Source organism: Chiloscyllium plagiosum, chromosome 24 (assembly GCF_004010195.1).
Source record: "Chiloscyllium plagiosum isolate BGI_BamShark_2017 chromosome 24, ASM401019v2, whole genome shotgun sequence".
Taxonomy (NCBI): domain Eukaryota; kingdom Metazoa; phylum Chordata; class Chondrichthyes; order Orectolobiformes; family Hemiscylliidae; genus Chiloscyllium; species Chiloscyllium plagiosum.
Window position 1 is genome coordinate 42,116,043 of NC_057733.1, and position 12,724 is coordinate 42,128,766.

The 12,724-nt window shown below is 42.4% G+C and overlaps 1 protein-coding gene across 3 annotated transcripts in view; it reads right to left on the reverse strand.

Annotated features, from left to right (window-relative positions):
* Nucleotides 1-12,724, reverse strand: part of LOC122562211 (dual specificity mitogen-activated protein kinase kinase 6) — a 141,115-nt gene that overhangs the window by 82,595 nt on the left and 45,796 nt on the right. For all 3 annotated transcript variants that reach the window (XM_043714911.1, XM_043714914.1, XM_043714912.1), the window contains one exon: nt 6,003-6,051. In XM_043714911.1, coding sequence (XP_043570846.1) covers nt 6,003-6,051 — 49 coding nt within the window. The remainder of the gene's footprint in view (nt 1-6,002; nt 6,052-12,724) is intronic.

A 12,724-nucleotide genomic window follows, 5' to 3' on the forward strand; every position in this document is an offset into this window, starting at 1 on the left:
GTTGGTCGAGGTTGGGGGGGGGGGGGCTTGCGCGATGTGCTGCTGCAGTGTCCTGAACCAGGAGCAGACTTTAAAAACTCCGAGCCCCTGAGGAAAGGCATTTAAATCGATTAACCGAATAATCGATTATTCGAACGAAATAGTGCCCGCCAATCTCGTTCGGATAGTCGAGGTTTCCCTGTAATCAAAATATAATTTCAGGTTCACTGTTGAAGTGATGAGGAAACCACCTTTCAGATTCAGAGACTGTTGACGGCCTTTATATTTATATACTGCTACTGCCCCCTAGAGGCCAGCAAAACCTACTTACAGTGGAACATTACTGTAGATTATCACACACACTGCAGTAATAGCACAGTACCCTTTGCATGATGGTGGCCATGGCCCACATCAACTCCAGTCCCCCAGCCCTGCCTCGGTCTCCTGTAATTTGCTTACCGATGGAACATCTGGACAACAAGCACACCTACATCTGACTCCTGCCATTGAGTACAGCTCCGCCTTCAAAACAATTATCCCATCCAGACTGATCTCAAAACTCCATGACCTTGGTCTCAGCTCCAGCCTCTACAAGTGGATCCTCAGCTTTCTGACCCACAGACCACAATCAGTGAAGATAGGTAACTGCACCTCCTCCACCATAACACAGCACTGGAGTCCCCCAAGGATGTGTCCGTAGCCTCCTACTCTACTCCCTGTACACCCATGACTGTGTTGCCAAATTCCAAGTGAATGCCATTAACAAGTTTGCTGATGACACCACCATAACAGGATGGATATCTAACAACGATGAGTCAAAATACAGAAGGGAGATAGAGAATTTGCAGCATGGTGCAATGAGGACAATCTCTTTCTCAACATGGGCAAAACTAAAGAACTGATCATTGACTTCAGGAAGAAAGGAGGAGGACATGCCTTCATCTACATCAACAGAGCAGCGTTTGAGAGGGTGGTAAGTGTCAAAGTTCCTCGGAGTAACAATAACCAATGATCTGTCCTGGATTTCCCATGTAGCTGCGATGGTGAAGAAGGCACAACAATACCTTTTCTTCCTCAGGTGGCTCAGGAAATTTGGCATGTCCATAAGAACCCTCACCAACTTCTATAGATGCACCATTGAAAGGATACTGTCCAGGTGCTTAACAGTCTGGTGTAGCAACTGCTTTGTCCAGGAGCATAAGGAACTACAGAAGGTGGTGTGCACAGCCCACACCATCACAGAACTGAAACCTCCCATCCATGGACTCCATGTACATGGCTCGCTGCCTCAGAAAGGCTGCCAACATCATCAAAGACCTATCGCCCTGGTTATGCTCTCCTCCAATCTCTTCCATCAGGCAGAAAATACAGAAGCCAGAACACGTGCACCATCAGGTTCAGAAACAGCTTCCTCCCGGCTGTTATTAGACCAATGAACGGACTCTCCAGCCTCAAATAACACTGATCTTGCTAACAATGATCTCACCAAGCGCATGCCCTGTGCAATGAAACCTGTACACCTCTAAGTCATTTTACAACGTTTGATCTGTACATCTTTGATTACCGTAACCTGCCAGTACTGCTCGTTAAACAAAACTTTTCACTGTACTGCAGTACACATGAACATAAATCAATGTGTGAACAGTGCATTAATCTAGCATCAACTGTTAATTGCAAAAACAAAAATTTCCTAACCTCTACCATGTTTGAATGTCTCTGGATGTGTGATCTGATGGCCATGGCTCATGCCTGTAACATCGCCTTCACTGTGAGGGATTGTTCTGCCCATCATTACAGTGGGTTCCCTCTTTCTGTCACTGGTGTTAAACATACACAGCATATTCCTTAACTTAAACCATCATGTGTGCCTTGTTTCCACATGCAAACTTAATTTTAAAAGTGATGGTAAATAGCATCTATTGGGCCAATAGAGAAATGCTTTTGAAAAGCAGCAAGGGATGAAGGAAGTGGTGCCTATTCTTTGCTGTCCTAGACAGGCATGTTTTACAATAGGAATATCATGCAGTGACGCAGCGCCCTCATGTGGGGAAAGCAAGCACAGCAACGAACGTACCCGAAGGAGGAATCAGAGACCAATTGCAGCATTGCTCCTTTATAGGTATTTCCAGAGGGCTGGATGTACCTTGCAGATTTTGTAAAAATTATAGAGAAAGCGTTGAGGAAACTCAAGCAAAAGATTAACGAGGCGTAGGTTCTGGTCAGGAATGGTCAAGCTCAGATCTCTACTAAACCAACTCCACCTTCAACAGGAAAACAGAAAGCACACCTTTTCCCTCGGAGGTAAACATGATAAAGATACCTTCGCTCTAGGCCACAGAGAGTTTCTGTGCCTGGGACCAGGTTAAATCAGGAGAAAGTGAGGATTGCAGATGCTGGAGATCAGAGTCAAGAGTGTGGTGCTGGAAAGGCACAGCAGGTCAGGCAGCATCCAAGGAGTAGGAGAATCGGGACAGAAGTCCTTCATCAGCAATGAGGTTTGTGGGCCGGAGGGGGGGCTGCTGAGAGATAAATGGGAGGGGGCTGGGGTTTGGGGGAAGGTTGCTGAGAGTGCAATAGATAAACAAAGGGGGTGAAGGTGATAGGTTGGAGAGGAGGGTGGAGTGGATCGATGGGAAAGGTGATGGACAGGTCAGGAGGGCAGTGCCGAGTTGGAGGCTTGGGATTGGATAATGTGGGGGGAGGGGAAATGAGGAAACTGGTGAAATCCACATTGATCCAGTATGGTTGCAGGATCCCAAGGTAGAATATCAGCCACCCAGCTCCTGAAGGGATGGCTGGAACCCCAGCTTCTGCTGTAGTCTAACACTGAGTTTACAATGGCACTACACTGTGTCACCCTGCTGTTTTACACTGCACATGTTTCAGTTTGCGTCCTTCAGGTTTTTCATTGATTTTTAAAGTTTCCTCTGTGAAAATAGTGACATCAGTGCATTTGCAATCCGGAGACTTGAGACGGTCATTTCTGGTTTGCCTGGTGTAACGCTTATAGTTTCCTAACCAACCTGTTCGGAGATGTTATTACGCAACTCTAGAGCCAATGGGACTTCAACCTGGGCCTCTTGGCTCACAGGTGGGGACACTATCACCATGCCACAAGAGCCTTTACTCTGGGGATAAGTGGAGAATGTGGGGGAATTACCTCAAATGGTAGAACACTCATTTCACCTGAGAGGTAGTGGGGTTGATGCCCACATTGTCCACTTTGGTTTGGTAGTCAGTGAGCTCAGTTGACTGGGCAGCTTGTTTGTGATGCCAACAGAGTGAGTTTGATTCCTGCACTGGCTGAGGAGTGGTGACCCACAGGTTAACCCACCAACAATTGTGTATCTGTCTCTGTCTCTCTCTCTCTCTCTACCTCTCTAACATGAGAGCAACACTCTGGGACTGCGGCAACTTTACCTTTAATTATTGATCATGCACAAAAAAATCTCAATGCCACAATAATTTCAGATCCCTGGGTCTGGCTCAATTGGGTTCCAAGCAAGGTGACCTCTTTTACCATCCTCTGTACATAACTATGTTCAATAAAGCCTACTGCAGTTCAGTCACAAGAGTTAACCATATCTGGCAATAATATCATCTTTCTTTATTTTAACCATGTGGTGAACAAGCATTGCAGCCAGAAAGAATTTTGCAACTGGACAATAACATTGCAATTAAATTGGAAGGAAGAGCAAATGTGCCTGCTCTTATTGGAAATGCTGGATTTTGCAAGTTTGGGTAGAAAATCTGACAGGTGTTTGCCAGAATTTGACTTCTCAATATTTTGGATCATCTTGTTGAGACATATTAGAACACACATCTGGAGCAGGTGGGACTTGAACCTGCACCTTCTGGCCTGGAGGTGGAGACACCACCTCAAGATTTTCACAGCTTCTGGTGTTCATCCAATCATTTCTGAGATATTTTCTAGTGAACCTGTTCAGACATGATATGACACCCTTGTGGAGCAGGGGAGACTTGAACTAGGGCTGCCTGTCTCAAGGGTAGGGACGCTACCACTGTGCTGCAAGAGCCCTTTCAATCAACTGAAGATCTGAAAATACATAACAATCCCTTATTCTCAGACAATTATGCAAGCACTTAAGAGCCTTTACTCTCAACAATTCTACCAACTCAAGGACAGACGACTACAATATCAAAAATCAGCAGTGCCCTGTTAACTAAACAAGTCCAATCTGATAAAGTAGGGAAGAGGCTTGGATGCAGCATCAATACCTTTTAGACCGACTAGGCTCTCTCATTGTAAAATTCCATGTTCTTTTATCTTTGTAGGAAATAAACTAATCTTAAAAATTACATTTTGTCATACGTGTCTCTTGTCTGAGTGTTTAAGCAAACATTTAACTTAGGGGCATCTGACCTATGAGCCAGAGCATCTTGATGTCTACAAATTTACAGCTCTTTCATATGCTTCCTATAATTAATCATTACACAGCCTTGCACGAGAAGGATCACAGACCAGATGACAAATGATGTCAAGTATACTGCTCATCTTAAATTTTATTTATGCTTTATTTGAAGCCAGAGTTTGAAATACAGTGAAGTGTTAGTGGAAGATTTTGGGAATGGGAGAAGGCAATGAGTTTCAGATGGTGGACAGGAAACGGCAAGGTGGGTTGTGTTGGTGAATGGGGGAATTGATAGGCCATCAGATTGCTCCTGCTAATTTTACTTGCATTTCATTGCTGAAACAGAAATTGCTTTTAACCAAATCACATTTAATGCTCCCAGTAAAAATAAACAACTTAGCCACTTTCATTTCACCAAGCAATGCAAACTGTTGGAGCGCGACACCCCATGGCATTTTGTATTTGAAGTTAAAGGAAACAGGGTAAGACAAGAACAGTGATGGAATAAGACAGAGGAGGAGGATTTCAGAGAGATGGGGAGAGGGGATCAGAGAGGGGTAAGGAGTGAGAAAAGATACAGAAATGAGAGACAAAGAGCCAAGAATGTGCAGAAAAGAAAAAGAGGAGAAGAGAGATAAAACAGGCTGAGACAGCAGGATACTCCGGGGTGAAAGTCAAGTCATATCTGACCCCCACTTTCACATTAATTCCACCAGCTCAGGGAGAGTTATCCAGCAGGGACTCAAGATCAGCTTTAGTTAAACCTAACTCCTTAGCTCAGCCCGTCACCACTCCATTCCCCAGTCATCGCTGGTTGAGGCTGATCCTTTTTCTCTCTCTAGCTTTGCCTCTTAACCAAAAAACCCTTTTTAATGAGCTTTGCTGCTGGGCGTTTTAATGGTCATTTCTATTAATCACTCATTTACATGATCAATGTATTGTTTTTAGTAACTGTTATGGGGACCCTTTCAGAAACTTGCTCACCAGACTTCCAAGGAAGAGAAAAATTGACATGTGCCTACGGCCCACCCATACTAAAGGGTTGGACAGCTATGAATTAACTCATGACATGACAATACTCCCACAGGAAGCTTCCAGATTGAAAAAAAAACATTTTTTTGCATAAAAAGGACTATTCGTTCACTTTGTACTTTTTTAAAGATTTGTTCTTAAGCACTTCAACACAAAAAGGATGATACAAAATTTGAGACATAAAGCTTGGCTGTGAAACCACATCTCACCGTGTGGGTGGCACGGTGGCACAGTGGTTAGCACTGCTGCCTCACAGCGCCAGAGACCCGGGTTCAATTCCCGCCTCAGGCGACTGACTGTGTGGAGTTTGCACATTCTCCCTGTGTCTGCGTGGGTTTCCTCCGGGTGCTCCGGTTTCCTCCCACAGTCCAAAGATGTGCAGGTCAGGTGAATTGGCCATGCTAAATTGCCCGTAGTGTTAGGTAAAAGGGGTAAATGTAGGGGTATGGGTGCGTTGTGCTTCGGCGGGGCAGTGTGGGCTTGTTGGGCCGAAGGGCCTGTTTCCACACTGTAAGTAATCTAATCTAATCTAAAATAATGGTTTCATGTCACGTTCTTTCCACATGCTGTATTTCAATGCGAGGGAGTCATTAGGGGAGTAAATAGAATGACTCTTACCTTCTCACCTATAGCAATACAGGCCTTTGAATCCAGGTCTCTCGGTGGACTGCAGAGAGAAAACAGAAGGATTTTAGCTTACACAAGACTTCAGAGCAAACTCAGGAACTCATTACAACATGCGGGATACTGAGAAAACATGCTCCATATGGTTCAAGCTGCAAATGAAATGTCAAGCCAGATGGATTCCTCAGAGCCATAAAGGATCACCAAAGCCGAAACATTAACTCTGACTTCTCTTCACAGATGCTGCCAGGCCTGCTGAGGTTTTCCAGCAACTTCTGTTTTTGTTTCTGATTTCCAGCATCTGCAGTTCTGTTAATACAACATCAAGTCCACATTAAGGGTCCAGAAGAGATTCACAAAGAAGATCTTGCGAACAAGAGGCTGAATGAGAAAGCAGACTGGATAAGTTGAGATTCTTTTTGTTAGCATAAAACTGATGATCAGGGGGACGTACACTAAAGTATTCAGGATTTTAAGTTGCTAAGTTAACAAAAATCATTCCCATCGATTGGTAAGTCAATGCTGTGGGTATTTGAGTGAATTCTTGAATGCATGATATTTTTGGAAAACACACCAAGGGGCTTCAGTGGAGCAGTGGGAGTGGTGCTATCTCTGAGGCAGGGGTTTTGGGTTTCAAATGTGTCATAACATCACTGAACAGATTGATTAGGAATACCTTAAAAACACATCATCACCCTGACAACGAATACCCTGTGAAAACTTATCTTCCGTATGAGTTAAAACACAAAATGAACTTACAATAGCAATGCTGAAAGCAGAGCCTGGATAGATTTAAAAAGAAAAAAAAAATTTGGAAATGGGCTGAGGCAACGAGCGGGAGACCAAGACTGAATGAATGAATACAGGAAGTTCTTTTATAACACAATGGGTGCGTTCTTGTACAATCCCGTGTTACAGAAAAATCGCGCTTTAGAAACAGCGATTAAAATGTTAGTGATGAAATTATTTTAAAAGTTTGTGCTTTAGAAACACTGTCCCCAATTCATCAATCACATTACAGCTGATACACATTAACGAAACGCGCATTATACCAGAATGACCTGTATCTCTTTGGGATTCCTGACATCAACAAGATAGGCCAAATGGCCTACCCCTGCAATTCAAAGAACTGATGCTATTTCTGCATTTGTTTGATGAAGAAAAGTCTACAAATACAGTACATCGGCCATATGATGTGCATATTACAATTCTAAAGGCCAGGGCTAATTATTACTTGACAGGTCTGGCTGTGTAGCTACGTGTAATACTGACAATGCAACAGATTCCTGCTCTGGACTAACTGTACAGCAGGACAAATCCTCAGCTAACAACTACATACCACTCCCACATCGCTAGCAACTCCCCCGCCAACCTCCCAACCACTCCCCCATCGTCACCTCTCTTCCCTCCCCCCGCCCCACCCAGACAGCAGGGAAAACAAACTTCGCCTTATATTCATGTACATAAACAATACAAAGCATATTTAAAACAGGAGCCTAGAATTGCTCTTTATTCCAGGAATATTTCTACACCTCATCCAAACAGATGTCGATTTTCTGATTCACACCCCTCAGGCAAAGCAAACACACAAGTCATTGTATTTCCAACTTATTTATCTCTGATTCGCCCCTTTAAAATGAGCTCCCAGCCCCCTGGCTGTGATTTGCTTCCTGACCACAAAGAGACACACAAGAAAAGCTCTGAAAGGAGCATACATCAAAAGTTCTTGTGGTCGTCCTCTCCATGCACCTGACTGGAACTTTGATAATGTTCATGAATAATACCTTCTGTATCCTACAATACAACTTCTTACAAAATCAGAAAAATGCCTTTGGCCAGTGAAATTTTGGAAATTTTTGTCCTAGGCTAATGAGAACAAGGCACATTGACAGAGGCGAATATCACAATGCAGAAGGAGGTTCCAGAAATATCTCCTCCTCAATAATGGGAGAAGATGCAGGTAATGGCCTAATGTTGTTATCACTGGATTATTAATTCATCAACCAGGGTTCAAAACTCCCCCTACGGCAGATGGTGGAATTTGAAATCAATAATAATCTGGAAAATAAGAGTTTAATAATGACAATGAAACAATTGTGAGGAAAAACCCATGTCCTTCAGAAAGGAAATCGGCCATCCTTATCCTGGTATGGAATACATGTGATTCCAGATCCATAGCAACATGGTTGACTCTGAACATCTGCTTGGTAATTAGAGATAGGCAATAAATGTTGGCCTAGCTAGTGATGTACATATCCCATAAAATGAATAAATAAAAGCTCAGCAGTACAAAAGACAAGGCTGAAGCATTTGCAACAATCTTCAGGAAGAAGTGCTGAGTGGACCATTCATCTCAGCCTCCTCTGAAGGTTCCTAGCATCACAGATGTCAGCCTTCAGCCAATTCAATTTACCTGGAGAACAAATTCACCCAACATGATACCAACAAACGGCTACAGGCACTGGATGCTGCAAAGGCTATAGGCCCTGACAATGTTCAGTAATAGTAGTAGAGACTTGTGCTCTAAACCATGCCACACCTCACCCCAAGCCAAGCTGTTCCAGTACAGCTACAACAATGACATCTACCCGAAACTGTGGACCAATTTCTTGGGTGCATTCTGAGCATAAAAAAAAAACATGATAAACACAAACCAGCCAATTACCATCCAATAGCCTACTCTCAGTTGTTAAACTGAAGTGTTAAGCAGTGATGCTGTGACTATGTCACTGGATTAATAATCTAGAATGCCAGACTGATGTTCTCAGAACATGGGTTCAATTTGCATCGTGGCAGATGGTAAAATTTATATTCAATGAAATTTGGATTTCAAAATCTAGCCTAATGGTGACCATGTAACCACTGTCATAAAACTCCAATAGGTTCACTAATTAGAGAAGGAAATCTGCTGTGCATACCTGGTCTAGCCGATGTGTGACTCCAGAGCTTAAAGGCCAAGCAACTGAAGATAGAGATGCCATGATATTAAAAATCAAGAATTCCAGAATGAGAGGAATGAAGGAGATTACAGGGATATGGAAGGCCAAAGCCATGATAGGATTTGAAAATAAGGATGAGAATTTTGAAGTTGAGGCACTGTTTAAATGTAAGAAAACAAACACAGGCAACAGACAAATGGAACTTGGTGCAATACAAGATACCAAGGGCAATGTTGCTCATAGCAAAGCCTTAAAGCAAGGTTAACAGAGCTACAAGAATCATAGATTTACATACAACAGGATATCAGCTATTCCACTTGGCACAAAGTCACATTTAGCTCATGGAAATAAATTTTTAAACAATTGATCTCTAGATAATATCCATCTTTTAAAATGGTAAAATTTTCAAGGCATATTCCAATAAATGAAATATTATGTAATTATAATAATAAAAAACAGAAATTAATTTCTAGTTAACTATGATGTTCGTTCACACACATGTATCACACTGTACAGTATGTCCTTGCTTAAGGCTGTGGCTGTATTTCTGAACATCACAACTTGAAGTGAAACACTGTTTCCTATAGGAACCAATCTTACAATTGTAATCCAATTCTGTTGGAATGTTCTTATAAAAGAGAAAAAATTAAAACATTGTACACCCTTTAAGTAAATATTTTGCTTTGTTAAATTCCAATTTATTAACTGAAATTTTTAAATCTTCTTTTAAAAGATAAGAAAAGTGTAACTTGCTCTTACAGTGGCTCCTTCTCACCAGCAATCCTGCTTCCTGAGTATCCCACTCACGGATGCTCCTCGTCACTGCCAGCCCTATCCACTTCCTCACCCTCCGAGTTAGGGCTGATCCCACCCTCCCCAACCTCACATTCCTCCTTGCTCCTGGACCTGCAATCCCATCAAGATCCAGAAGTTAGAAGTCTGTTGTTGTAAAAATGCAAGTCCCAATTTTTTCAAAGGTGTTGGGGTTTTTACAATCGCCCTTTTATTTAAAATAAGCTCTCCCTTTGCCACTTCTCTGGACAGCAGCAGCAACTTTGAAAATCATTTCAGAAAAGGAACACCGATTGAAAAGACCTCGACCTTTCTGAACTCTGGAGACTCGCACTTCCACGACTTCAGTTGGAATGGAATCTGGATCATGAATGGGAATGGGAGTCCAGGAGAGGGAAGCAACACCTGGGTGAATCACAGAGAAGGAAGAAGGTATGAGCCAAAGGTCAGGCAGGTAAGGACAGAGGCGCCAGCCAAAGTCACCAGGCCGCAGTGTTAAATCTCACAACAATCAACAGGAATACTTGACCAACTAACTTATCAACATTAAAGTGAAACAATGTTCAATGGCTCAACTTTAAATGAAAACTTACTGAATTCTTTTGCAGAGTATCCACAGGAAGTCAGAAAACTTTTTGAGTGAATTTATTGAGTCTATTAATTGAATATCTTCAATAAGTACACTGTGGTTTCAGCAAATAAATGTTCACCTTATCTGGTACACCTCAAGTCACAGTTTCCCCTCCATTGAGAAGGTTAACACAGGATCAATAGAACAGACTTGGGACAAGGACTGCACATATCGTGAGTGAATGATAACTTCGATGGCTGCTTGCAGAGAGCACCTCAGCCATCTGAACTGCAGTGAAAGTAGCTTTGCTTGTTTTGTCTTTTAATTTTTTAAAAGACAACTTCATTGTTACAGGTTTCTAATTTTCAGTGAATCTCAGATAAATAGTAAACATCATTTAGAATTATCTGGGTTTATTAATGTTTTTATGTTTCACACAGTCAAAGAGAATAAGCATCGTGCAACAGACTTCAAAGACTGAAACACACTGCCCTTTAATAGTATATTTATCCATTCAGGACATTTCTTCTCTTCAATCTCATCACTTCACTTGCAGATGAGACCAAAATTGGAGGTGAAGTGGACAGCAAAGAAGGTTACCTCACAGTTTAACAGGATCTTTATCAAATGGGGCAATGGGCTGAGGAGTGGCAGATGGAGTTTAAATTAGATAAATGCAAGGTGCTGCATTTTGGGAAAACAAATCTTAGCAGGACATATACACTTAATGGTAAGGTCCTAGGGAGTATTGCTGAACAAAGAGACCTTGGAGTGCAGGTTCATAGCTCCTTGAAAGTGGAGTTGCAGGTAGATAGGATAGTGAAGAAGGGATTTGGTATGCTTTCCTCTATTGGTCAGGGCACTGAGTATAGGAGTTGGGAGGTCATTTGCAGCTGTACAGGACGTTGGTTCAGCCACTTTTGGAATTTTGCATGCAATTCTGGTCTCCTTCCTATTGGAAGGATATTGTGAAACTTGCAAGGGTTCAGAAAAGATTTAGAAGGATGTTGCTAGGTTTGGAGGATTTGAATTATAGGGAGAGGCTGAATAGGCTGGGGCTGTTTTCCCCGGAGTGTCAGAGGCTGAGGGGTGACCTCAGAGGTTAATAAAATCATGATGGGCATGGATAGGACAAATGGACAAAGTCTCTTCCCTGGTGTGGGGGAGTCCAGAACTAGAGGGCATAGGTTTATGGTGAGAAGGGAAAGATATAAAAAGGGACCTAAGGGGCAACATTTTCATGCAGAGGGTGGCATGTGTATGGAATGAGCTACCAGAGGAAGTGGTGGAGGCTGGTGCAATTGCAACATTTAAAAGGCATCTGGATGGGTACATGCATAGAAAGGGTTTAGAGGGATATGGGCCATGTGCTGGCAAATGGGACTAGATTAGGGTTAGGATGTCAGATCAGCATGGATGAGTTGAACCGAAGGGTCCGTTTCCGTGCTGTACACCTCAAAAGACTTCAGAAACAGCTCATGTGGCTTCCTTAAAAGGGAAACAAAGGATAATTTTCATTTATCACAGAATGTACTAAAATTGCTTTATATGCTTTGAAGTGGAATCACCTTTTCAGTTTAGTAATTTGATAATCAGCAAGAAAATAAAATAGTTCCATGGTCACTGAAGGGAAGGAGGAGATGGGGAGAACAAACAGGAGTAAACAGATGGAGATCCAGTCAGATGAAAAGGGACATGACAACACATTTGATCAAAGCAGTAAAGTAAGAATCTTAAAAACGGAGAGAAGAGCACAGGGCTCAAAAATAAAACCGAATTTCATTATGGGACATGCGGCATGAAAAACAATGACATTTACTTTTAAAAGTCCTGCAAACTCTGTCACTGAGCAATTAAACATTCCCTCAAACAGCTGACAAGTACCAAAATACATTTGTAATCTGTAACTGAGAACAGACAGGTAATTCCATCAAACACAAATCTGCTCATAGAAGTAACAGCATCAAAGACAGGAAGAAGAAACCAAAATAGTTCAATTCTGAGAATGTTATATAATGTGAAAAATCAGACTTCCTGTCACTTCTTATGGTACTAGTGTTTATGTGGTAATCAAAACAAAAATACATATGCAGAACATTTGAAACTTGAAAGGGTTCAGAAAAGATTTACAAGGATGTTGCCAGGGTTGGAGAATTTGAGCTATAGGGAGAGGCTGAACAGGCTGGGGCTGTTTTTCGTGGAGCATCGGAGGCTGAGGGATGACCTTATAGAGGTTTATAAACTCATGAGGGGCATGGAAAGGATAAATAGACAAAGTCTCTTCCCTGGGGTGGGGGGAGTCCAAAACTGGAGGGCATAGCTTTAGGGTGAGAGGGGAAAGATATAAAAAAGGACCTAAGGGGCAACTTTTTCACGCAGAGGGTGGTACGTGTATGGAATGAGCTGCCAGAGGA